The sequence below is a fragment of the Elephas maximus genome, chromosome 6 (genome assembly GCF_024166365.1).
Source record: "Elephas maximus indicus isolate mEleMax1 chromosome 6, mEleMax1 primary haplotype, whole genome shotgun sequence".
Lineage (NCBI taxonomy): Eukaryota > Metazoa > Chordata > Mammalia > Proboscidea > Elephantidae > Elephas > Elephas maximus.
Window position 1 is genome coordinate 29,349,871 of NC_064824.1, and position 27,092 is coordinate 29,376,962.

Below are 27,092 nucleotides of genomic sequence, written 5' to 3' on the forward strand. Positions count from 1 at the left end.
AAAGCTGGATAGTGAATAAGGAAGACTGAAGAATTGATGCCTTTGAATTATGGTATTGGTGAAGAATATTAAGTATACCACAGACCGCCAGAAGAACGAACAAGCCTGTCTTGGAAGAAGTATAACCAGAATGCTCCTGAGAAGTGAGGATGGCGAGACTTCGGCGCACGTACTTAGGACATGTTACCAGGAGGGCCCAGTGCCTGGAAAAGTATGTCATTCTTGGTAAGGTAGAGGGTCAGTGAAAAAGAGGAAGACCCTCAACAGGATGGATTGACAAGTGGCTGCAACAGTGGGTTCAAGCATAGCAGCAATTGTGGGGATGTCACAGGACCAGGGAGTGTTTCGTTCTGTTGTACGTAGGCTCACTATGAGTCAGAACTGACTTGATGGCACCTAACAACAACATGGCTTCAGGAACATCTTTATGCAGTTGACTGTAGAATTTACAGGGATTGGGCCTGACCAGACATGAGAGTTAAGCTCTACTCCAGGGGAAGACAAGCCTTTGCCCTATCATTCTGAACAGGGAGGGGCAAGGATTTTCTCACCAGAATCACCCATGGGTGTCCTCAAGCCAGCCCTGCTCAGAGCTAGTGCTCTGGACTCTAAGCCTAGAGAGATGTTTCTGGTATCTTCCCTAGGCCCCTTTCTAAAGTGTGTTAACTTCACTGCGTAATTGTGGCATTTCGGAAACGGGAGGTGTCATTGTCATTGCCATGTAGACTAAAAGACGAGCTGGGTGTGGCGAAGCTCATCTTTGTATCTGAAGAGCGTTGGTGGTGATAATATTTCTGGTAAGGGTGGTGAGCTGGAAGGATATTGTGTAATTGCTGCCCTTTCCTGCAGGGAAGAATGCAGGCCCTGAGTCAGGCTGGTTCCAGGATCGGCTCAGGCACTATCTGGCTGAGGTTGGGCGACAGTGCAGTTTTTCTGCTAAAATGCTTGCCTGGTATTTTTTGTGGCTGGCCAGGTGTTAGGGAAACTCAGAGAAAGGCCCAGGAACTCCATTCCAGATGTCGGTTTCCTAAGGCACTTGATACCATCACCAGGCCTAGATGCGATCTTTTCTCAGATTCTCCTGCCTAGAAAGTTCCCTGCAATACTAATAGCTCTCCCTGCAGAATTAAATCACTTCTAGGTGCTACGTATGATCAGCGCTTAGAGGTAGCTTTTAACCCAGGAGAGGACGTTCGTCAATGATATTGAGCCACCCGAGAGGGCCTCTTGCAGTCTCAGGGTGATTGTTCAGCACCCTTTTGCGTCCAGGCACTGCTCCCTGGACAGGGACAACTGCAGGGTGATAGGCGCATTTGTGAGATTACATGCCAGTGAATTGTCCATTTTGTGCTTCAGAGTCCAATGAGATAAGGCAGTGCGAGTCCCTCATATAGGATGACATCAGGGTACTTGTGGTTAGGGTCTTTGAATTCTGAAGGTAGAACTCACTGTACTGCTTCCGCGGTTAGAATAGCATATAATGGCTTTCTGGTTGTAAAAGTGGTATGAATGTGTGTATCCACTTGAGGAACTATGAAGAAGAAGTAAAAAATACAAATACTTATTCCCAAACCCCAGATCTCACCATTGATAAAATTTTGACTTCTCTCTAGTACTTTTTTTTTTTTTTTTAATGCAGAGAGATAAACATATGTTTATCTTTGTTGCTGACCCTCTACTTTACCAAGCATGATGTTCTTACCCAGAGACTGGTGCCTCCTGATAACATGTCTCGCCATCCTTGATTCTAAAGAGCCTTCTGGCTGTACTTCTTCCGAGACAGATTCGTTCGTTCTTCTAGCAGTCCATGGTATATTCAATATTCTTTGCCAACACCATAATTCAAATGCATATATATAAAATGTGTGTGTGTGTATATATACATATATATATACTTTTTTAAAATTTGGGATTGTATTTTATATACAGCTTTTTAAATTCATTTTTGTTGTATTTCCTCATGCCATTATATATATACTTCTCCTTTTTTCATTCGTCCGTTTAATAAACATTTTTTGAGCTCCTGATGTTAATAGCTAGTGACGATACACAGAGATGACAAGACAGACTTGGTTTCTGCACTCATTCAGCTTACAACCTAGTGATTTATTCTGTCTCATGTGTGGGTGGACATAATGTAATTTAATCTTATTGTCGGGTGTGTTGATATTTCCAGTTCTTAGACATAATAAATAACACTATTCGCCTTTATAAATAGTGCCACTTTGAATGTCCTTGTACATAATGAATGGACAGTGTTTTGATCATTACTGTTAACTCCATTATCTTTCTGTAGAAGGTCACTTTAAAATTAATTTAAAAATATATAATTGATGAAACTTGAAATTCATGTGACAGTCGATGAGAATGAGGGGTCAGGGTTAATTCTTTTTTTCATTAGCACCTTCGTTTCTCATTAACGCCCTGTCTTTGTTGGGCTTCTCCAGAGCAGCAAGTGAAACAGCTTTGTGGCTCTGTTGTTAGCTCTCTGCAGCAGCCATGGTGAAGAGGGATTTGAGTTGGGAGCAAGCACTGAGGTAAATTATTTTTGTCAGTTCAAATTTAAGTCCTTGCTCATTGAACATTTCTGTACCAGCAAATCATGGTCTGCCCACACCTTAAAAGTAGTTCTCCACCTGGGCTGTGCCTCAGAATCCTTAAAGTAGGTTCTGCAGACTCTGACTTTGTTCTTTAGGGGTGGGCTCTGGAATCTCTGATGGCAGGTGAGTCTGAGGACAGCAGGGTTGAGGACTTCTCCTAGTGGGGAGATAGAGTGGGAACCACCTAGGCCCCAGGTACCGCCTTTCTTGGTAAGACTACAAATATTGATGGATTTGGTGAGCTGGTAAATCAGGGTTTACTAGCAGTCTCACAGCTTTTGCTGGTAGATCTAGAAACCTTGTTCCACCAGCAGGACCCCTCTTTCTACTGAGAGCCTGTCTCCTTGCATTGTAGACATGGCAGAGAGTACAGCTGGCAGTGATGTCTCCTTGGCTGTCCTGCTGAAGGATGTGTCAGCAGCTTGTAGCCCCCTTTCCTCCTCTGGTTTCATGGCCTCCTGGAAATGAAAGCCTACAGATGTAGATTTCAGAGCATCTATTCCAATGCAGTGTTGAGATCTCACCATTTATCAAAGAACTCTTGGCATGATAGAAGCCAATGCTCCCCTTCCCCAGAGGGACATTTTAAATGTTTTCAACTACTTTGATCTAGTCTTTATCATGTATGGTAAGTTTTAGGAACACAGAATTGCAATAGCAATGTTGGGATTAAATTTTCATTGCTAAGACTTTGAAGTACAAACAAAATGTAAAAAGCCTGTTAGTGATTGAAAATTGTAATCCTGCTACAGTAACAGTAAAACAGTGGTTAATATAAAAATATTATATTAGAATTTGGCAGAATATTTTAACTCATTGCATTATGAATACTCTATGGAAGTTATTCTTGGGTATAAAGCCTTATTGGACAAAAGGCTTACCATTAAGATTAAAGCACAAAGAACAATGCTTCAGTATTGATTTATAATTACAATAAAACTATTAACAGTTTTTGCAAGTTTTTAACTGTAAAATACAAAGGTGGGAAATAATTTCATCACCTGGAAAGGTATGATAATTTAGCCTTATTTGTGAGAAGACTATAAAAACCAAAAACTAACCCTGTTGCCATCAAGTCAATTCTAACTCATTACAACCCTATAGTGCAGAGTAGAACTGCCCCATAGGGTTTCCAAGGAGTGGCTGGTGGATTCAAACTGCCAACCTTAGGTATTTTTAATGGCTCCAGTTGCTGGTAATAGTTAAATGCCATTTATGTAGGAGCTGGTTGACTGGTGATACAGTCTCCAGGCAAAGAGGCTGGAGATGGGGTGATTGATATTTTATATCTGAGGAGTGGTTTCTTTATCCTGACTCTATATTTTATGCTGCCTCTCAGTAGCACGTTGCCCCCCTCTGTGTAGTTAGGCTCTGGCAATCTTTAGAACTCGGAAGAACCAGTTGATACATTAGGCTCAGTATAAGAACAGAGCTGGTGACTGAATCCCACTGTTCCTGCCAGCTAATGAGGTACCAGTGACAAACTGTGAGTCATGCTGACCATGGGACTCCAGACCCCAGAGCAGAATGATTTCATGACCCTTTGATTAGAAAGCTTTGTATCACCCAGGAAGGATTTCTTTGGGAACAGAGAGAGCATTTTCCAGAGGAAGGCTTTAATTTATTTCTCATTTGTGTATGTAAGAGTTATGTAGTGCTTATTATGTGCCAGACACTGTTCTAAATGTTTTATAAATATTAACTCATTAAGTTGGATAATGACCCCAAATAGGTCGGTTTATCCTTTTCACTGTTTTCCAGACAAGGAAACAGGAATGGGGAGGCTCCAAACCGAGAAAGTCTGCTCCAGAGTTTGGGCCCTTAATCACTGTGCTATGGATGAAAGGTGGGGGCAGTGGTCGTTCAGTGGTAGAATTCCCAACTTCGATGTCGGAGACCTGGATTTGATTTCTGGCCCGTGCACCTCAGCACCGCCACACCCCATCTGTTGCTGCAGGCTTGCATGTTCCTACGATGCAGAGCTTCTGGATTAAGATGGACTAGAAGGGAAGGCCTGGCGATCTACTTTGGAAAATCAACCAGTGACAACCCTATGGATCACCATAGTCTAATCTGCATCCAATCATTGGGGATGGTGCAAGACCGGGCAGTATTTTGTTCTGTTGTTCATGGGGTCCCCATGAGTTGGAAGCTGATGTCACAGCAGCTAACAACAACATGGCGTGAAAGACACTGAATTTCACACTTGACGTTTCTTTTTTTCCTTCCTAGCCTTTGACTTCAGGCTGGTCTCAAGTCAGGCATCACAGAATTAGTTAGACCTGAGTTCAAGGCCTTTTTCTGACTTCTTATCTCTGTAACCATGAACATGTTACCTAATCTCCGTGAACCTCAGTTTTCTCATCTATAAAACGGAGTTGTACCTGCCTCATAGGGAGGATATGAAGATACAGTGGGATTGCTTATACGTGTGCACGGCACAGAGTAGGTATTCAGTAAATGTTACTGCCCGCCCCGCCCCACCTTTGCTTCAGTTGTACGTTTTTATCACCGTTGCTCTAATTGTGTGGCCAGCATGTGTTACTACAAGTAGGTAAGATACACATGGAAGCTAGGTGTTTGTGAGAATGAATGAATGAACAAGCTGTTACAGATCTTAACATTGTTAAGAAGTCAGATGTTTGGGCCGGTTACTGCCAGACACACAGAATGACAGGCGTACAAGATGTGGGTTTTGTCTCTGTTTGGCGTTTTGGATCAGCTGAAGTGGTGCTGCCTGTCATCCACTAATAACACGACATCCATGCTAGTTACTTATCTGTGTTTCTGTTCAGATGAGTCTCTCCCTGCTCTTGGCCAAGTAGGATGGCCTGAATGTGGCTTGACGAGGTTTGTTGGCCTGGTGTGGGATTCATGAAATTGAATGGGTGTGTCTTTATTTCCTTTTCAGATCAGAACACTTTCTCAGGCAGGTCTGCCTCTGTTCCCAGCAGAATGGAAGATGGTAACTGCCCACACTGTTTACTTCTCTACCTGGCCCACTCCTAATTCATAAATGAGTCTGGAGTATGTTTCCATGCACGGCTCTTCTGTTGTCCATCTGCCTTTCCGACATGTACAAGTCAGCATATCTTTCTTTCGTTATAAGTTGCCAGAGGAGAGGGGCTGCGTTCAGCTCTTTCTTTGTGAATACCTTGTACACAAACTTAGAAAAGCCTTGGGTGTGGGTAAGGACAATGTGCCTGTAATTTATCCACGAGGAAAGTGCAGCACTCTTTAAACCAGAGTCAGATATGTAAGAAAGGGAGTCAACCCTTAAATGCAAGCACCGTAAGAGAATATCCCTGGCATCTAGAACAATGTGCCTGGATGCCTGGGACACTGTATTTGTTCGGTAGATATTTATTGAACAAACAAGTGAATCTAGTCTATATTTTAAGTTTCTTTTCTAAATCTGATTATAGTTAACTCTGGGTTATTCAGCATGCCTGGAAATCTGGAACTGTAGCTTTTATTAAGTGCTACCATATGTAACCAACATAAATAACCACTTTTCAAAAAATTGGGGCATGCTAGAGTACACAGCACTAAAAATAACAACAAACTTGATCCAGAAGCCACTTCAGGACTTTGTTGCCATTTGGTGCATCAGTAATCACCATGGTATAAGGGATGAGAATTTTAATAGAGTACCATGGTGGTGATCCACTAGGTGAATTCGCACATCTTATGCGGGAGACCTGGGTTCCATGGCCCCAGCCAGTGTACCTCATGTACAACCACCACCCATTTGTCAACAGGGGTTTGGGTGTTGCTGTGGTGCTGAACAGGTTTCAGTGGAGCTTCCAGATTAAGATGGGCTAGGAAGAAAGAGCTGGTGATTTACTTCCAAATATCAGCTAGTGAAAGCCCTATGGATCACAACTACTTTATGCAGGGGTTGCCAGGAGCGGGGGGCCAACTCGGCTGTAGCTAACAACAATATGGTGGGATGCTAAGTAACAAAAACTTTTTTCTGTCAAGCTAATAAAAAAACCCAGAGACCAAACTCGTTGCCGTCGAGTTGATTCCGACTCATTGCAACCCTATAGGACAGAGTAGAACTTGCTGCATAGGGTTTCCAGGGAGCAGCTGGTGGATTCGAATTGCCGACCTTTTGGTTAGAGGCTGTAGCTCATAAGCACAGTGCCATCAGGGCTCCATCAGGCTAATAGCTGGAAATAATTTTTTAATGTCACTCATTGCCAAACTTACATTCCATAGTAGATCAATTTGTTTAGTAGGCCCTGGGCTTGTTAGGAGCAGCCCTGGTGGTACAGTGGTTAAGAGCTCGGCTGCTAACCAAAAGGTCGAAGGTTCGAATCCACCAGCTGCTCTGTGACAAAAAGATTTGGCAGTTTACTTCCGTGAATATTTACAGCCTTGGAAACCTTACGGGGCAGTTCTCCTCTTTTCTGTAGGGTTGCTGTGAGTCAGAATCAGCTCTCCGTGAAGGGTTTGGTTTGATTTTGGTGGGGCTGCTGTCATCTTTCAGGTGTGGTCTGTTAGGTCAGGTCATAGGACAGTACTTTTTAGCTCTGCCACTTTAAAAGCATTTGAGACATTTTGTTCTAGGTGTTAAAGAGAGGAAAACCCAGACAGACACGTGGGGCCAAAGAATTTTAAAATCATCTGCATTTTCTGTTACAGATCTGAAGAAGACTCTTGCTGTGTTACTGGATAATATTTTGCAGCGCATTGGCAAGTTAGAGTCGAAGGTGGACAATCTTGTAATCAATGGCACGGGAACGAACTCCACCAACTCCACTACAGCTCTTCCCAGCTTGGTTGCACTTGAGAAAATTAACATGGCAGGTAAGAATGGCAGTTCTGTGCCCTGTCGTGGAGTCAGACTCTGCTTTGGAAAAAAAAAAAAAGGAATACAGCGCTTCTTATTGCTATAATATAAATTCTGTCAGCCTGGTACAGCCATGTAAAGTTAAGTGTAAATTTATTTTCGAATAACAGATGTTAAAAGGTTTTGTAGTCTCATCATCATGTATAAGATGGTGGTTCCTATGAGACATCTGCATATAATATATTTGCTTATAATGAGCTCCTAGAATGCACTTCTAATGAGAAGATTCGTAGCGTGGACAAGTGAAATATAGAAATATATATCTGAGAAGCTCATACCAGTTAGAGTTCCTTCCTCCTTTCCACTCCCATCAAACAGTCTCAAAAATCTGTGATATTTAATAGATTCTCTCCTTCCCGTTGTTAAAGAAGAGCCCTCATGCAGAAAATGGCTCTGATGTGTACCCGTACCAGATACTGTTGAATTGACTGTGACTCATGGTGACCCCATGTGTGTCAGAGTAGAACTCTGCTGCATAGGGTTTTCAGTGGCTGATTTTTGGGAATTAGATCACCAGGCTTTTCTTCCAAGGTGCCTCTAGGTGGACTCAAGCCTTCAACTTTTGGGTTGGCAGCTGAGTGCGTTAATTGTTTGCACCACCTGGGGACTTCTATATGTGTATGCAGAAATATAATTTCTGGAAATGGCACTTGGGAAATAAATGGCCCCTGTCTAATCTTGACCTAATTCTGACGCTGCTCATGGACAAGCCTATGCAGCTCTCCTTATGGGAAATTTTTGTCCACCCCATTCTTGAAATTGAAATCTTGGGCAACAAAAGAGAAATGGGTAAAAAACAACCCCTAAACTGTTGTCTACAGTTCAAATGGGACCCTTATTACACTATCTCAGGGGTGACTCCTAGATCTTTCTGGTTGAGTCAGGACATGCTGTCATAGGGTGGCCACTGTCGCTTCCTGGGGGCACAGGAGAAAACGTAGAGCCCAAGGATTAGGTTCTTTGGGTGAGTGGTTGTGGATGAGCTGTGTGTGTAGTTCTGGTGGTGATTGCCGGACTCTAGTTAATGGATAAAGTAAGTAACTGCGCTACTTCTGGAATTTTAAAAATCTTGTTTACTATACTTTTTAGCTTGTTGGTTTCTGTTTCCCTCTTTCTTATAAAAATTTCACGGATTTAAGTGGAGGTGATCCTTTTCCTTTCCCACCTCCCGGTGTCAAAGCATTTAACTGTTTTGCATTATGCAAGCTTGTTGTATTACCTTTTGATGATGTTCTTTGCCCTTGAGCAAGTTTGAAATTACAAAATATATTTCGAATAATCCAAAATGTCCAACAGACAAAGGTATTAAAAATAACTTTTAATTACAACACAGAAGCAGTGTCATCTAGGCCATGAATCCTGTCTTCTCTGCAGTTTCCAACAGCTTCTGTAATTAGACAAGAAAGCCTCCCACTGTGTTGTGTTGCTTATTAATAAATGGAACCCCTGCCTCTCCAGTCTCCACTCCCCCACCCCCATCCTCAGTAGAAAATGCAATTGGAAAGGTCCTATCTGATTTTGTTGCGGTTCTGCACAATCCTGTTTCCCAAGGTGGGGCAGCATGTTCTGTCTTTAACTTGTGGCCCCACAGTACCTCTGTCCTGCAGCTTGTTGTCCTTGTTGTTAGTTGTCATTGAGTTGATTCAGATTCATGGCAACCCCATGAGTGCAGAGTAGAACAGCTCCATAGGGTTTTCAAGGCCATGACCTTTCAGAAGCAGATCGTCAGACCTGTGTTCTGAGGTGTCTCTGGGAGAGTTCAGACCACTAGCCTTTTGGCTAGTAGTTGAGCACTTAACGGTTTGCACTACTCGGGTGCCTTTCCTGTAGTTTGAGGGCCCATGTAAACATTTCTGCTGTCATCCTCATCACCAAAATGGGGATCTTGTTGCCTTCTGGCTCCGTAGTGGTCTCCCCACCCGAACTTCAAGTCTCAGGGCAGAGGATTGCGGGTAAACCTCCAGGAATGAAATGGGAGGGGGTTGGTGGCTGCTGCTTTCAGATGGTATCCTGACCCAGCCCCTGCGCTGAGCTGGTTCACTTAGTTAACAGATCTCTCTTGAGCACATTCTGTAAGTCACTGACTCTGAGTGGGCCTCCTTTAGATCTGCCACTGTTGTTGTTAGTAGCCGTCTAGTTGGCCTTGACTCATGATGACTTCAAGCACAACGGGGTCAAACCGTTATGATCCACAGGGTTTTCATTGGCTGATTTGTGGAAGTAGATCGTCAGGCCTCTTTTCCTAGTCTTAGTCTGGAAGTGCTGTTGAAACCTGTTCAGCATCATAGCAACATGCAGGCCTCAACTGACAGGTGGTGCCTGTGTATAAGGTGCATTGGGCGGGGATCGAACGGGGTCTCCTGCACAGAAGATGAGAGTTCTTCCACCGAACCACCACTGGCTCCAATTGGTGTGCCACTAGTGCTGCCTTTTTCATAATTTTTTTTTTAACTTATTGTGCTTTAAGTGAAAGTTTATAAATCAAGTCAGTCTCTCATACAGAAACTTACACACCTGGCTATGTACGCCTAGCTGCTCTCCCCCTAATAAGACAGCACTCCTCCCCTCCACCCAGTATTCCCTGTGTCCATTCATCCAGCTCCTGTCCCCTCTGCCTTCTCATCTCACCTCTAGGCAGCAGCTGCCCACAGTCTCATGTGACTACTTGAGCCAAGAAGCTCTCTCAGCACCAGTATCATTTTCTGTCTTATTGTCCAGTCCAATCCCTGTCTGAAGATTTGGCTTCAAGAATGGTTCCAGTCTTGGGCTAACAAAGGGCCCTGGAACCATGATCTCTGGGGTCCCTCTAATCTAAGTCAGACCATGAACTCTCTTCTTTTTATGAGAATATGAGGTCTGCATCCCACTGTTCTCCTGCTCCATCAGGGGTTCTTTGTTGTGTTCCCTGTCAGGGCAGTCATTGGTGGTAGCTGGGCACTATCTAGTTCTTCTGGTCTCAGGCTGATATACTCTCTGGTTTATGTGGCCCTTTCTTTTTTTATAACATTTAAAGAACCAGAGTGTTTTGTTTTAAGGTTTTTTTTCTCTTTGGGAAATAGGAGCACATTTAGAGTTATGCCTTTAATAATTAACCTCATTCTCACTCCTTGGCATCTTCCATGTGTGTGTGGGATATAGCCTTCTGTCTTCAAGATTTTTACTAGCCAATTAGGAAAATAAGACATTTGCATAAGATAACTGGAACTGTGGTCTTTGTGGGCTGGGTGTCACTATAGACGGCTTCCTGCAGCAGGGTGAACTTGAAGGTGGGAAGACTGCAGCAAAGAGCCCTATGGAAGAGATATAGACTAGAAATGGATTGGACCCAGAAAAAACTGGGAAGGAAGAGGGGAAACTAACATTTAGCAACCATCTTATAAATAGCGTGTATTGTTCCCGGCCCTCTGAGATACATGGTTTTACCTAGTCTTCTCAGCACCTCTGAGGAGTAAGTGGTTTCACAGGTTCCACTGAGTTTAAGTACTTGTTCAGGGAAACCGTTGGTGCTGGTATCCCCTGTAGCTCAGCTCAAGACCTCCTAGTGCCAGGTCGCAGAGGTTGTGATTTTTTGGTCTATTTCTATTGCGTCCATTTGTAAATCATTGCAGATGGATGAGTCTGGAGAAACATGCTGCCATTCTCTTAAAGATTCCTGGAGAAGGAGAACTGACAATTTCCTGGAGTATTTGATAAGCTGTCTCATAAGCAAGTTGTCTGTGTCTAAGAGCCTTGTTCCTTTGGTTGACCTGAGCTTTGGTGTAAAAGCTTGTCCTTTCTCTGCATATGTGCATATGCATCCCTTTCTTAGACTCCGTTGACAACAGTGGATTTGGGTGTGTTGGGCATCCTCCTTTATTTCCCCCAGAGACTGGGGGATCCTTTATATCTTGTCAATTATCCAACATATATTCTAGAAATATTTGCTATGTTTATAGATTAGTCTTGGTAAACCAAACCAAACCAGTTCCTGTTGAGTTGATTTTGACCCATGGTGACCTTATGTGTGTCAGAGTAGAACTGTGTTCCACAGAGTTTTTAATTACTGATTTTTTGGAAGTAGGTCGCCAGGCATTTCTTCTGTGGTATCTCTGGGTAGACTCCAACCACCAATCTTTAGGTTAGCAGCTGAGTACGTTAAATGTTTTCCCCTCCCAAGGACTCCCTTAGTCTCTATAAAAAAGGGTGCCCAAAAGGGCAGGGGCTTAAGTTTATAGTCCTCATTCATGAGCAGCCTTTCTGCCCTCTTTCTGATCATGGCTGTGCTGGCAGCCCTTAGACCATCTTTGATATGGCAGACATGACTCTGAGCTTTGAGAGTTCATTTTTATAGGGTTCTAATCCTAAATGGGTGAAGTTCCTCTTTCTCTCTCCCTGCATTAAGACATGTGGTAATTGCTCAGCAACATTTTCCCTGGTGTGTCTTTACTGCTTACTCTGGTGGTGTCTTATTGCTCAGTGATGTTTCCGATTGCTTACTGGTATGTCTTATTGCTTGCTGATGTATATTCTGGTTGGCTATAAACTGCCTGCAAATTGGGTACCATAGGAATTGAAGAAGGGCTCCCTAAATTTATGTCTTCTTCGGGACAGCCGTGTATATGTTTGTGTGTGTGCGTGTCTTCTTTCCTTTCTCTGTGTAGCCATGTTCTGTGTGGTTTTTATACAAAATGGCTTTTCTTTTCAAATTTATCACTCTTGGGCTTTTTGATTATGTGAAAGTGAATGTACCCCTGGAGAAATTTAGGTGGAAATGAACTTTGTTAAAATCAAGAAATCAAATTGCACTGCATTTTTGAGCTCTTTTTATCTTGTTAAAGAGAAACGAAAAAGCAGATTTAAAAAAAAAATCCTCACACTCAAACCAATCACATAGTAAATTAATTTCTCCAGGTTTACTCTCAAAAGGGTTCCTGTGCTCCTTCGTCAAAATTATCTACTTACAGAACAATGTTTTGGTTTTGGGGAAGACTGGTTCTGCCTTTCTGTAGTTTTTGTGATCTTAAATTAACGAAGTAGAGAGAGTAGCATTGGGTCTGGCTCTGTAATTCTTTGCCATGTGCCTTACGTTGGGGAGAAGTATGAAGAAGAGGTATCTGATCCTGAAAATGCGTGTCTCCTGAGGACTGAGACAGTGTCTGCTTTACCTTTGTTTTGTTCAAGCCTTACCTGTTGAATGTACACAATAAAAACTACTCACCTGGGTTGGATTGTGCAGGAGGTGACAGCTTTTGGTTTCACTGCTGCCAAGAGTTTTGCCTTATAGTTTTTCATCTCCATTTCTATGTATGGGAATTTGCTTGGGAGTGGAACTTGCTTTCTTACATCCCTTTCTCAGGCCTCAGCAGACCACTCTCTTTTCATTGGTTATAACTGAGCTTCCTAGTAATGGTCTGTTCTGGGTAGTCTCATAAAATATGGTGGTTACAGCTCTAACCAAACTAAACCAAGCCTGTTGCTGTCGAGTCCATTTCAACTCATAGCGACCCTATAGGACAAAGTAGACCTGCCCCATAGGGTTTCCAAGGAGCGACTGGTGGATTTGAACTGCCAGCCTTTTTGTTAGCAGCCTAACGCCTAACCACAGCGCCATCAGGTCTCCAGATCGTAATATTTTGGAGGACGTTGCACCGTTGTCTATGGAGGAAAGAGTATTTGCTATGTGTTTGTCTTTTGTATGCATTTGTTATTTGTTTATACTGCCAATAGCCATTTTTTGACATTCAACATTGGCTGAATAACTGGCCAGCATTGGCCATTTACTTACTAAAAACCAAAACGTAATGATAGTATCCTCTTTGTGTTATGAACACTTAAAATTACAAGCTGAATCGGGACGCGCAATCACAAAATCGAAGGTGCAGGCACAGCTCAAGTGGCTGTTTTCTGGCATTTGGTCCAAAACTGTACCTTAGTAGCCCTGCATTTCCCAAGCAGCGGTTGTAACATGGAACATATTCCAGTATTTGGGGTTGAAGTGCAGTGTATTTGAACGTGGATGTTATTCTTAAGAAGACAACCATAATTATGATTCTTGCCATTTGAAAATTGGAAATGAAAAATGTCCCTGCTGAGTTTCAGGGCTTGCATTTGGAAGTGCAGTTTCCCCCTCTCTGTGCTGCTAATGGACCTTGAAATTAAGTTACGCCTGTGCAGTTTCCTTGTTTGTGCCTCTGCATTCTCAGTTGTGTTGAAGGAGCACCTGAAATTTCCCAGCCACCAGGCCAGCCAGGGTCTCAGCAGCCTGGTTTCCCAAGGTCGGATGTTGGCCAGTCAGTGGGACCCCAGATATCGCCAAGGGGCAGGAGAGAGCTGAGATCACAGGGTGCTTTCCTATTAATCTGAGCAAGAAACAAAACGTGATCCTCCGGTATACCTGTTGGCTTTCTGTTTCATTCTCAGCATGGGCAGCAGTAAATATTTGGATACTTGTCTGAAATGATAATTTCGGTATCTTCACAGAAAAAAAAAATGCATGTCATTGTTGATGTGGTTTTCATTTTGTGTGGTCAAGGGCTTTTTGGTTTTCTTATTTAAGAAGGAGAAGATGAAAAATACAACTCAGGAGAAGTAATGCTGACCTTTGGGGCTGTGTATCTATGGCAGTGGTTCTCGAATGAGCATAATTTTACCTCCCAGGGGACATTAGGCAATATCTGAAGACATTTTTAGTTGTTACAGCTGTGGAAGTGCTATTGGCATCATGTGGGTAGGTGCCGGGGATACTGTAAACATCCTACAATGCACAGGTCAGCTCCCACAACCGAGAATCTTCCAGCCCAAAATGTCAATGGTGCAGTGGTTGAGAAACCCTGATCTGCAGGTATTGTTTGGACTCTGAGCCCAGCAGGTGTTCCCACTTTTGGTAAGTGCAGAAAGATGCCTGGGACTCTGAGGTATCCGGATAGGCCAGCTGAGGTGGGAAGTCTTCTCCCATCTTCTCCATTCTCAGTTGCTGTTGAGAATCTCTGACTCCTGGGGACCCCGTGAGTGTCAGAGTAGAATTGTGCTCCAAAGGGTTCTCAGTGACTGGTTTTTCAGAAGTAGATCTCCAGGCCTTTCCTCCGAGGTGCGTCTTGGGTGGACTTGAACCTCTAACCTTTCAGTTAGCACCCCAACATGTTAACTGTTTGCACCACCCTGGGACTGCCCACTTGTTAGCAAGGCTGCTTGTAAGCCCTCTCCCCGACTCCTTTTGGCTTTGCAGCTGATCTTTGAGACCTCCAAGGAAAGAGACTTTATAAACTCCCAGTAGACTATTTTGGGATGCTGACCTTAAGAAACTCCTTTCCTGGACCTAAACCAGTACATTTTTGGCAATCTGCATTTTACTCCTGCTTGTATTGCGGGCACTGGGTGCTGGGTATATTGGGAGGCAAATATTTATTTTCATGAAAGAGCTACTAATTCAGAATAATGAGGGCAAAATACTCAGAGAGTGGATTTAAATTGCAGAATATTTTAGAAGAAATTCCATTTTATTATTTTTAGACAGAGTATAATTATGAAGATATGAGAGAGTAAATTAGTTAAGGAAAACAAGATAGGTCCTCAAAGATCTACTTCACAGCATAAAATATCCTACAGAGCATTTTTAGAACAACATAGAAAAGAGATGAGATTGAGAAGGTGGGTAGGCTAGAATTCTACCACTTAGCCACCAATCCTCATATTTATGTCCTTGTCCTTTTACCTGTTTTTGTCTTCAGCCTGGAATAGCCTTCTCTTTTTCCAGCTAACTCTTACACCTTCTTTTGTAAGACCCAACTGAAGGACTGTCTTCCCTATGAAGCCCTCCTTGATACCACCACAGCCCCAGTGGTTGCTTTCTGTTCCCATGTCTGCTTTGTACACTCTTGGACCTTTCTGCTCTTTACCTGTCTCCAACCAGGTTCTAAGCTCCTCAAAGACATGGGCAGTATTTTGCACTTTTCTTTTAAATCAAGTACCTAGTTGGGGTCCTGGCAGATAGCAGGTTCTCAATAAGTGTTTGTCAGACCAAACATCACGCTCCCTTTCCTGATCACATACCAGGTCAGCCGCTGTGGACGGAGCTTTTATGATGGCAGCGATGGCCAAGCCATTAGTTCAGGATAGCTGTTGCTGCCATTCGCCTCTTTTTGATGACATACGCTTTTGGGATGCCTGAAAACACCTGGAAAGTTGACTGTTACATTGTCAGAAGGGGAAATACTTTTGCTTCCCAAAGTTTTATGAAAACTAAGTTTCCATAAGAAGATAACCACTCCACCCCCCCATGGCTAATTATAAAAATATAAATAGGATTGAAATAACTTCTAGCCACCTACACTACATTAGAGGTTGCTTTGAGTAAATATTTCTTGCAGAAAGTAAGAAGGGAACTAGCAATCTTAACGCCTTTGGACCAATTACTGACCTTTGGAGAAATACGTGGCTTTTTTAATTTTAAAAAGTAAGTATGTATCCCTCTGGGGAATGCTATTCTTGTCCAGTCATTTAATGGGAAAACAGTGGGGAGAACGTAATGTGCACAGTGTTGGGACTGGCCCCGGGGAACTTGTTCAAGCTTTGTGTTTATGAAAATTCTTCAGAACATGGATGTTCTTCGGATCAGAGATAGGACGCACTGAAATTAGATTTGTTTGTTTTAATCAGAAGGCGACAGATCCCGCTTGTGCTAATTTGGCTTAATGAGGTGTGTGTATACAGTTCTGAGATCAGCTTACATATGGCTTTGAATCAATAGACGTTCCGCAGCTAAAGCACAGCATATGCTTTCCCTCAGATAGTCCCTTGTCTGCGGTTTCATCCTTTACCTGTTTCCATTGACAAGTGTTCCAGTAAATTCATTCTAGAGCCTGAGATTAAAGAAAGGAGAAATTTTGGAAAGAATTCTGTTTTGGTGGTGGGGGATGGGTGTATCTATCTCCATGTGTTTTGAGATTTTTTATGTTTGTGGGGTTTTGAGGGATTTTCTTTTAAGCTGTGCTTTTGGCTTTGTGTATCCATTGCATCTAAATTTAGGCAGACTGAATGGACGTGAGTTGCTAATGTCTGTCTTTCCCATTGCCCTTATATCCCAGAAAAAGATGAGACAGAATATATGGAGTAAAACCAAAACCCATTGCCATCAAGTAGATTCTGACCCATAGTGCCCCTATAGGACAGAGTAGAACTGCCGCAAGGAGCAGCTGGTGGATTCAAACTGCTGACCTTTTGGTTAGCAGCTGAACTCTTAAACACTGCGCCTCCAGGGCTCCATATGTGGTAAAGGTAGTCTGAAAGTTTTCTTAATTTGAGTTTAAAAGTTATGAGAAGACCTTGGTATAGGACAGATACCCAATTAGATATCTGATGGAGAGGAGCTGAACTGGCCCCACCTCGGGGCAGTGGCAAGTCTTCGTTGCAGCCTCCTTTCACTCTTGGATGTTCAGCCAACGCTCTGCGCGTGGTTTTGGTCCCAAGTCCCTTATGTCCAGTCCAGGGCACAGAGCAGCAACAGAGCCAGCAGGACTGCATGCCTGGGATTGACAGAAGGTTGTAAGCTGTATTTTTATTTGCCTTGCCAGAGTCAGACAGCTACACTATTAGCTGGCTTTAAGCTGTCTTTATGTTTCATGTTGGTGAGCTTTCTGAGTCAACATTTACAGTGGAGATTTTCTCTTTACTTGGTGCAGCTGGAGACGGGTTCTTGAAACAGAGTGATTGTGGAAGAGCCATAAATAAGCATCCAGTGAAGGGCTTGTGCTGATGCCCCCCTGTTGGGGCACTTGATTGAACAGCAGCCATAGGGTTGTGGTTCAGCATACAGACTCTGGTACCTGACTGCCTGGGTTCAAATCCCAGCTCTGTCACCTCCTGGTCGTGTTGACCATGGGCAGGATATAAGCTAAACCCTGGATAAGAATAAACCCAACCAGTTTCCTCATCTGTAAACCAGTTGCCTTCGAGGTGATTCCTATTCGGCAGCCCCATGTATGTCAGAATACAACTGTGCTCCACAGGGATTTCAGTGGTGGATTTTTCAGAAGTAGATCACTGGGCCATGCATCGAGGCACGGTCAGTGATGAGTGCATAAACTGCCCAGTTCTTATGCTGTATTTTATAGAGATAACTGGAGCTGAGAACAAGACTTTCTGGAAGTTCCTTGGCACTTATGGCCCAGAAGCCTGGTCTTTGGCGTCCATCTTGAGCAAAACTCCTGGCTCCCTTACTTACTCCCTGCTGGCATTTTACTTACTATCGCTGACCCTCAGCTTTATTCTCTGCACAAGGCAGGTAATGATGCCAACGTTGCCCTCACTAGCTCACGAGGATGCAATAAGAGAATGCCTGCCGACATCCTAGCACAGCATCTCACTCCCCTTAACTGCTGCCTCTACCCTTTAGGATTAGCACAGCATTAGAAGGGAGGAATCTCAAGCATAACGTGGCAAACACATACCTATCTATCTCTGATAACCAGCGCCGACTGTCTGTATGCCAGGCCCATGTCAGCCAGTGGAAACACAGCTGGGTGAGAAGTTTGGGCTCCCGTTGTGAATGGAACCTCACAGGCTAGTGGGAGGAGGAGAAGGGTTGAGAGTGTCAGCAGTGCTCACAATACCTTTCTTGACCCTCAGCCAAGATCCTTTTTCCCCCTTCTCCAGGAGGACCCAGAAGTGTAGGCAATGACCTTCAAACTCTGCATCTGTCTGGGGGTAAGGGTAGGAATGACTTACAGGAGAAATGGGCACTGGGAAATTTCCTCTATCACATGGTGGAGGTCATACAGCCCAGGACCGTTACAGGAGACAGAAGCAGATCTGGGAACTGTGACCCTTCACTGTACCCTCTCACTCCAACAAGGGAGGAGATTTCCTGTGCTGTAGTATTCAGCTCTCAAGGGAAGACATTCATTAACCTGTCTGAACTTTATGCTAATAGAACTTTCTCAATAATTGCCTTCATTAAGTTTGGTTAATAAGCAGTACAAGTTACAGCAAGATTAGCAGCAGAACAAAGTAAATATTTAAGACTCCTGTTTCGGGGTACGGTTTGGGTTGGAGCAAAGAGAAGATTAGTAAGAGCTGTATCTGATGGTATCTGACATGGTGTCTAAACGCAGTGAACTACTGGCCAAAGTTCTAGTAGCCTCTCTTCACTGCTTTTCTGAATCCTGACTCTGGAGAGGCAGGTGGCTGTCCTTTTGGGGGCAGTTGTAGGCTCTGTTCTCTCCTTACTTTTTTGGCCTTTGTCAGACGTGAGTAACAGGGCGATGAAGATAAACTGCCTTCCCTGGACTTCCGAAGAATGGTGTAAGGTTTAAGTGGATGGCTGTTGGCCCATGGCTGTGCCCTGTCGGGAGGATGGTTCTACCCGGAGGGCAGAGAGCCATTGGAAGCAGCTGAGTTGGCCAGGAATGCCCATGATGAGTGCGTGCTTGTGGCTGGGTGCTGGACCTGGATATGCTAGCCTGTCATTTGAGGGCGCCCGGCTGTTAATTTAGTAGTGGTTTTTATGCCTCCAGGCTAGCAGTGACCCCCAAGCAGCCATAATCCCTACCTTCAAGTTTATGTGTAACAGGGTAGCATTTACAAAAGGAAGGGCTTTAAAAACAGAGCTTTTCTTCCATATTATAAAAAGGATACTATTTTACTGCTGAAAATTCGGAAATTACAGCTAAGCAGAAAGATGAAAAAGATCAAAATACAAAGCAGCTGCTGTTCGACCACTAAGGGAATGATTGATTTGGTTCATTCCTAACAGATGCTAGAGGCGCCTGCTCTGTGCCAGGCACTTTCTAGGCACTGGAGAGAGTGGAGCCCTGGTGGCGCAGTGGTTAAGAGCTCAGGCTGCTAACCAAAATGTTGGCAGTTCAAATCCACCAGCTGCTTCTTGGAAACTCTGTGGGCAGTTCTACTCTGTCCTGTAGGGTCGCTATGAGTTGGAATCAACCTGACAGCAATGAGTTTGGTTTTTGTTTTTTTTTTTTTGGAGATAGAGTGATGAGCAAAACAAGGTCTCTTCTCTTGTGGAGGTTTCGTTCCATCAGCCCGGGCAGATAATAAACATTACTTCGATGGCACTGGGTGATTGGGTTTAGATGCTTTGTAATAAACGAGATGGAGAACAGTAAAACAGGTAAGGAAATAGCAAGGGAAGAAGATACTGTCTTTGGTGGAGGAGGGTTGTCTGAAGAAGTGACACTGAGCAGACACCCCAGTGAATGAGGAAGGGAGAGCCATGGCACTCTCTGGGGAAAAAGTGTTCTAGGCAAAGGGACCAGCCTGTGTAGTGGCCCTGAGGCAGACTCATCCTGGGCGTGTTTGAGAAACACTCCTATGCCCTTTCAATTCCACTGCAGAAGGTGGTTTATTCAAACCCAGACTAAACCACCCCAAATTTAAGACTCCATTTACTCCCAAACAGTATCTGTAATGTATGCTTCTGCTAGGCTAAACGTGGATGTTTCAGAGAACAGCCTTGAAACCATGGTAAGTTGATGTGGATGCAACGGTTCAGTATAATGATGGTACCCACATGTATGCAGTGGTCAAGGGTACAGACTTTGTACACAGGTTGCTTGGGTTGGCATCTGAGTTCCACCAGCTCTGTGTGTTCTTGGCCAAGTCAATATATAAGAGGTTGTCTTAGTCACATATGTGTGTATATGTACGTGTGTACATATATATACTTAATGTTTACGTAGAGAAACGGGTGGGGAGATAGATCAAGATTTATTTTAAGAAATCAGCTGACATGATTGTGAGAACCTGGCAAGTCCAAAATCTATAGGTCAGGTGACAGGATGGAGATTCCTGCAGTCTTGTCCCCAAATTCCATAGACCAGGCAATGAGAAGAGAGAAACATGAAGGGAGTTCTAGCAAAAGTCTATTTATAGTCTGGCAGCAAAATGCACTATAGGGAAACTCCCTTTTTTGGTCTTAAAGCCTTCAACTGATTGGTTGAGGCCCACCCACGTTATGGAGGGTAATCTTCTTTACTTAAGGCCAACCAATTCAATCACATATAACTGTAGCAACTAAACTAGCGTTTGAGTAAACCTCTGGGTATCACAGCCTAGCTAAGCTGACGTACAAAATTAACCTTCACAGAGGTCAAGTCTCAGTTCCCTGGTCTGCACAGCAGGAGCTAGCTTATGGGGTCCTTGTCACATGAGAAAATGCATGTGAAAGGCTGGCACACAGCAAATGCTTGGTAGATATTGGCTGTTACTATAAAGATCAAAGTGTGGTTTCAGCTAATGGTTTTAAAAGGTTCTGTGCATGTCTTCGTTCCATAAGCTTTCTTACCACAGCTAATGAGCCTCAAAAAATTGCTATTAGAGGTAGCAAAATGGGACAAGTTCTATTCATTTGCCAAAGAATAAGTAAAATATAATCAAGGCTTTAACAGATCATACCTTTTGAGTAGGGTGTGGGTTTTGGGGCATGAAGTGGGTTTATAGATTGTGGAGATCCACTTCCTCTCTATGTTTGCCTGTCTCCCTTCAGATTTAAAGCCGTCACTGAAAAAATTAGTGCTCGTTCTTTATAGAAACTACTGTCAGGTTTTGTCTAATTGTTTAGGCGATGTTGGTGTATGACCTTGTGTCTTCAGAATGCTATAGTGGCAGTTGTGATGCTTGATCTAAATTGGCTTCTTGCTTTTAGCTTAATGTTTCATGAGTAATCAAGACATGTCTTGACCTAAGATCTGTATTTTCTCACCACATCACTCTTGGCCCAAGATAAGATCTTGACACAAGGCGTCATGAGGTAGAGGTCAGGCCCTACCACCCAGTCTGCACAAGGACCCCTTCTAGAGCATCTCCAACAGGTGGCTTCCAGTCTGTACTTCCTCTGTTCTTAACAGTTTCCAAAGGAGAAGGTGGAACAGTTTCCCCAGCCACTGGGTTCTCTCTCTGTGACATCAGGGTGCAAAGATGTGGGCATCACTGCACTAAGGCCTCTGAGATAAGAGATGTAGCTGGCTGGCAGTTATAGGATTTCAGAGTGTAAGCTGGCTGCAGATTGAGGCATACCAGGCTGGGAGTGTGAGCTACAGTGGAGAGTGTAGCTCCAGGGCTCAATAAACTGAGTTCTAGTCCTCCTGGCTACAAGATTCATAGACTTTTAGAAGTAGAAGGTATTTGCATGCTTTCACCTTTCTCTCAAGCCAAGGAACTGACTGCAACTTCCGAAAATCAGTGGGATTAGTCCTCCAGCCTTACCTGCACAAACCTAGTGGTAGGGCTTAGCCGTCACATTGCACAGCTTCAGTGGGTTCCATTCACATCATAGTCTATCTCGAGTCAGCAAACTACACCTGTGGGCCACATCCAGCCCCACCCCCCCACCCCCGTTTTTTATAAATAAAGTTCTTTTGGAATTCAGCCATGCCCATTTACTTGCTTTTTGTCTGTGGCTGTTTTTGTGTTATAACTTCAGAATTGAGTAGTTATAACAGCAACCATATGGCCTGCAAGGCCCAAAATATTTACTGTCTGGGTCTTTACAGAAGTAGTTTGCTGATCCCTGGTCTAAATGAATGGTGTTCTTTGGAGTGTGTCTCCATGAGCCCAGATAGGGCTCAGCCATTGTAAAAGATAGCCTTCTCAGTTTGGGGCAGTTCTAGTGTTTTCACCTGCTAGTCTTGACTTAGCCTTCAGAGAAACTTAATGTTTGGAGACTTGGGTCCTGTTTCTACAGAGTGTTCCTTTTTGGGCAGTGAATCTGCAGGTCCATCACCAGTCCACTCCTGCCAGTGTCTCCATCCTTTTCCCTTCTACATACTCTGCTCTGAGCAGACTGCAGTTTGTTGAAATTCTTCTTGTTATGGGGTACTGGAACTGTGTTAATTCCTCCAGAAACTGTCTGGCCAGTGCAGAGGTCAGAAGAAAAGACAATTTACTGTCATATTCTGCACATTAGACTTACGTAATGTATGCATAGCAGCTACATTGTACTTTGGCTCTTATTCAGTTGACAATTTACTAAACCTTCTAGTCTCTTCTGTATGGACGGTTGTTAAGCCACGTCATCTGCCTCATCCCCATTCTTCTTTTGCTTCTCTGCAATTGATGCTTTAAACCTAGGTATGGGATTTTACCTTAATCCCTATTCAATATCATTTGGCTTATCTTCTAAATATTTAACTGTCATATTGTGACGATTTAAAGCTTTTGTTGTCTTCTGAGCTATTAGTTTTCCCTTCCAGATGGATCATGAGTGGTGTCATTTTGACTGTCGATAAACAAGTTGAAGAAAAGAGACAGTGGTGTAGCACGAGAGAACAACTTCCAGCTTGACATGGGTCTATTGATTAACACAACCCCTTTGCCACCGAGTTGACTCCAACTCATAGCTACCGCATAGGGTTTCCACGGCTGCAGGTCCATCTAGTTAGCCTGTCACTTGCCAGTCTTATCCACAGGGAAATTGTTAAAAGACTAAAGTCAAGATACCATGTTATAGGACATTCCATTTTTCTCTCCATTTCCTGGTCAAGTGCCCTTATAAAAAGGGGTGAGGGGGCAGTTGCAAATAATGTTAGTTTAGTTATTATTCTAGGTACATATAAATCTATTTAATCTGTTTAATAAATGTCAGGATCAGTCTTTCCCTCAGGTGGTTAGCTTCCTCAGAGGCAGATCCTTCATCGTCCTGCCTAGAGGGCTGGAAGCCTCACTGCTAGCACTCTGCCACAAAGCTGGAGGTGGGGCCTTTTAAATGTGGAGTAGGCACCTTACTTCCACTTCCCTGTCCACTGTTCGAGGTCCCAAACCTTTTCTAGTTGAGTCTCTCCGGACAGTAAACCTTTGCTGTTTTTAACTGAAGTCTCTAGGATAAGTGTTTTAAGACTTTTCATGGACATTGCAAGTTACGTTGTCACCAATACCGTATGTGTATGCCTGTTTTACAGTCTCTGGCTAAATATGTGACATTTCTCTTTAACAAAACATCTCTCCCAGTATAAGAAATAGAAAATGATATTCTACATGTGTTTCTTTGAGGTTGAACATTTTCCATATGTTTTAGGGAGCGTATGTATTTTGTGAATTTTCTGTTCCTGTCCTTTTTTTTTTTTTCTTTAAGTCTCATGAGCACTCACTGAAGTTTGAACCCTAGTGCTGGTGTCTGAAAGTGAAATCCAGAAACTAAACCCGTTGCCATTGAGTCAGTTCAGCTTGTGGCGGTCCCTGTGTATCAGAGGAGAGCTGTTCTCCATCGAGTTTTCAATGACTGATTTTTCAGAAGTAGATCCCCAGGGCTTTCTTTGGAGGAGCTGCTGGGTGGATTCGAACCGCCCACCTTTTGGCTAGTAGCTGAGCACTTAACTGTTTGAATCCTCGTGCTGGTGTCTGGATGTGAAGGCTTCCCTGATCTGTTGGTTTTGGGTGGTTCTGTCTCCCTGACCTGGCCCTGGGCGTCTCCTGTGAGGAGAGAGCCTCCTAGAATGTTCTACCTGGAGCGCGATTTGCATTTCTTCTCAGATAAGGGTAACACTGCTTCCTCTAAAAACCTAGAGGCCATCCAAGACCTGTGTCTGCCTCTCACAGGTTCTGTGTATGAACTAGACCACGGATTGGCAAATGTCTGCTGTGGGCCAAAATCTACCCCATGGTCTGTTTTTATAAATAAAGTTGTTCTGGAATACAGCCATGCTCATTCGTTTACATGTTTCCGGTGGCCACTTTCCTGCTACAACACTAGAGTTGGGGATTGCTAACAGACTGTGTAGCCTGCAGCCTAGGTATTTACTAATTGGCCATTAGAAAAAAAAAAAAAAAGTTTGCCAATCCCTGAACCAGATATTTGTTTGTTGGCGTTTAGTACCATACTCAACGGCACTGGGATTTTTTTTTTTTAAAGCATTTGCAAAGGCCAATGAAAATTGATGGTGCCTTGTTCTGATGAATGAAAACTAATAGGCATGAGTGTCATACCTTCTGCAAAAACCAATAGATAAGATGACAATGGCAGTTATCTTTCTTCAGAAGATGTATATGAGTGTAATACCTACATCCGTCCACCCTTCCACAAATTCCCCAGATGATTGGTTTTCAGGAAGATTGCTTTGGTAGCCACGTTCTCCCCTGAAAGCCACCTCTTTCCCCTTCCATCCTTCCCCCACCACACATACACATACTTCCTGGAAATAATTAGAAGTACATAATGGGCTTGGTCTGCCCAAACCTCCCATTGTAACTATTTTCACAGCATTGCAAAAACAAATTATGTTTAAAAAAAAAAAAAATCGCGAGCAGGCAGAAGCTAGTAGTTAGCATGTGGAAGCTGAAGGGCTTTGCACGTGTTTAAATTGTCAGTCTTTTTGGATGTCCTTTATCTTGCTTGTTGTCTCTAGGGCCCCAGCCATCCCACTGTGGCTTCTCCACACCTTCCCATGTGACCTTCTCTTTAAGACCCAGACTTCTTGTTCCTCTCGGGCTGTGGTTTTTCTAGGGGCTAAGCTGCCCAGGCTGGCTTGCCCCCTTCAACCTCGGCTGTCTCACCCTTGTGAAATTTAGGAGAAGACCACTGCTGGGCCCAGGCTCTGGGGGACCCCTCTGCCCATCAGCATGCACCTCTCCCCTCTGTGGCCCTTCCCAAGTCCCTGTTACAACAATGCCCTTTGTTGTGACCCAGGCACAAAGCTGTCAGCTGGCTTGCTTGCACCTGCTCTCGTGCAGGCCGCCTGAGGCAGGGGGTCTTGGCAGCAGCACACAGTGTATTATGCGTGCATAGATGTGAGGGGCTTAGATATGGTGTTTAGGGCTTATTCCCAGGCCCGTCTCTTTCAGGGAGTCCTAATCCCTGCTGACTATGCAGCTTTAAGACAGACCATCTGACTTACTTTGTCCTACGTATGTACAGTATTCTCATATCCATCCTCCCTCCTTCAGACAGCACACATTGTTGCACCAGTGAAATGATCCCTCCACGAGCTTTGTCTTGCCGGGTTGATCCATCTTTATCTGCTCTTAACTTTGGCCTTTGCACCAGTTCTGGGCAGAGCTTCTCTATATTTCTCAGAGGATGTTGTCTGATAAGAGCACTCAGCAATCCCTGGGGGTTTTGTGGGAGATTAAAGCAGGTGTGAAAATTCAGAGCCAGCTATGAAATTAGAGGGGGCGTAGTCTTCCCAAGACTTCCCATACTTCTTAAATCAATTGAAACTTTGAGGGGGTTCCCAAAACTACCCTCAGGTTTTATAATTCTCTAGAAATACTCACAGAACTCACTGAAAATTGTTAACTTGACCAAAACCAAAAACATTGCCATTGAGTTGATACTGACTCTTGGTGACCCCATGTGTGTCAGAGTAGAACTGTGCCCCATAGGGTTTTCAGTGTAACTAATTTTTCAGAAGTAGATGGCTGGGCCTTTCTTCCAAGGCACCTCCGGGTGAACCAGAACCTCTAAACTATTAGTTAGTAGCTGAGCATGTTAACTGTTTGTACCACCTAAGGGCTCTGTTATACTCACAGTTATGGTTTATTAGAGGGAAAGGCTACAGATTAAAATCAGCCCAGGTAAGAAGTGCCTAGGGCAGAGTTCAGGGATGTACCAAATGTGAAGTTTATATTTTCCTCTTCCCATGGAGTCATGGATGTATTATGCTTTTCCAGCAACAATATGTAACAGTATACATGGAGTATTGCCAACCAGGGAAGCTCACCTGGACCTTGGTATCCTGAATTCTTATTAGGGCCCAATCATGTAGGCATGACTGATTAATTGCCCACGTGGTTGATCTCAGCCTCCAGGCTGACTGATACTGCGTAACCCAAAGCCTCACCCTACGTCACATTGTTGGTCTTTCTGGTGTGGTCTGCTCCTACACTAAATCATACTCTTTGACTCTTTGGGGACCCAAGGCCCGCAGGCAAATAGAGACATAACATACCAGAAGCTTAGAGACCACTTCCCAGAAACCAAGGACAGAGGCCAGAACTCTTTGGGACAAAGTTAAATTCTTTACACAGCAGCTGACAGGTTGTGTCCAATTCTGCTTATAAGGACATAAATCAGGGGACTGGTGATGTGCTTACCCTCTCATTATGTTCTTCCTTCCTGTGTTCTCTTTCCATGTACAAATATGAGGCATTTCTTTTGTCTCTGTTCATTTCATACAGTTGGCTTTGTACTCATCTTTGACGATATAAATTGTCCTTCTAAAACTCTCTTCATCATCCTTCAGTTCCCTCATTATATAATGTTCAGCTTTATATCTTTAACAGATTTTGTCTTAAAGTCTACGTTGTCAGATATTAAGATTGCCACCCCAGCCTGTTATTGGTTATTATTTGCATGGGATATTTTTTTCTATCCTTTTACTTTTAAGGTATTTGTGTTCTTGTGTTTAAGGTGTGTCTCATAAACAGCATATAGTCAGATAATTTTTTTTAATCATCTATTCTGCCACTCTTTGCCTTTTGAGTGGAGAATTTAGCCCATTTACATGCACCGTAATTACTGATAAGAAGTGACTTAGTTCTGCCATTTTGTTGTTTGTTTATTGTGTGTCTTAAGCCTTCTTTGTTGTTTCCTGCTGCTTGCTTTTTTGTTTTATTGGTTTATTGTAGTAAGCCTTTTTGGTTCCCTTCTCCTTGCTTTTTGTGTATGTTTTCTTAGTGGTTACCATGAATATTATATTTAAAAGCTTGTA

The 27,092-nt window shown here is 43.5% G+C and overlaps 1 protein-coding gene across 5 annotated transcripts in view; it reads left to right on the forward strand.

Moving 5' to 3' along the window:
• The window catches only part of MGAT5 (alpha-1,6-mannosylglycoprotein 6-beta-N-acetylglucosaminyltransferase), a 425,977-nt gene that overhangs the window by 182,268 nt on the left and 216,617 nt on the right, over positions 1 to 27,092 (forward strand). For all 5 annotated transcript variants that reach the window (XM_049889210.1, XM_049889214.1, XM_049889212.1 and 2 more), the window contains one exon: positions 7,251 to 7,415. In XM_049889210.1, coding sequence (XP_049745167.1) covers positions 7,251 to 7,415 — 165 coding nt within the window. The remainder of the gene's footprint in view (positions 1 to 7,250; positions 7,416 to 27,092) is intronic.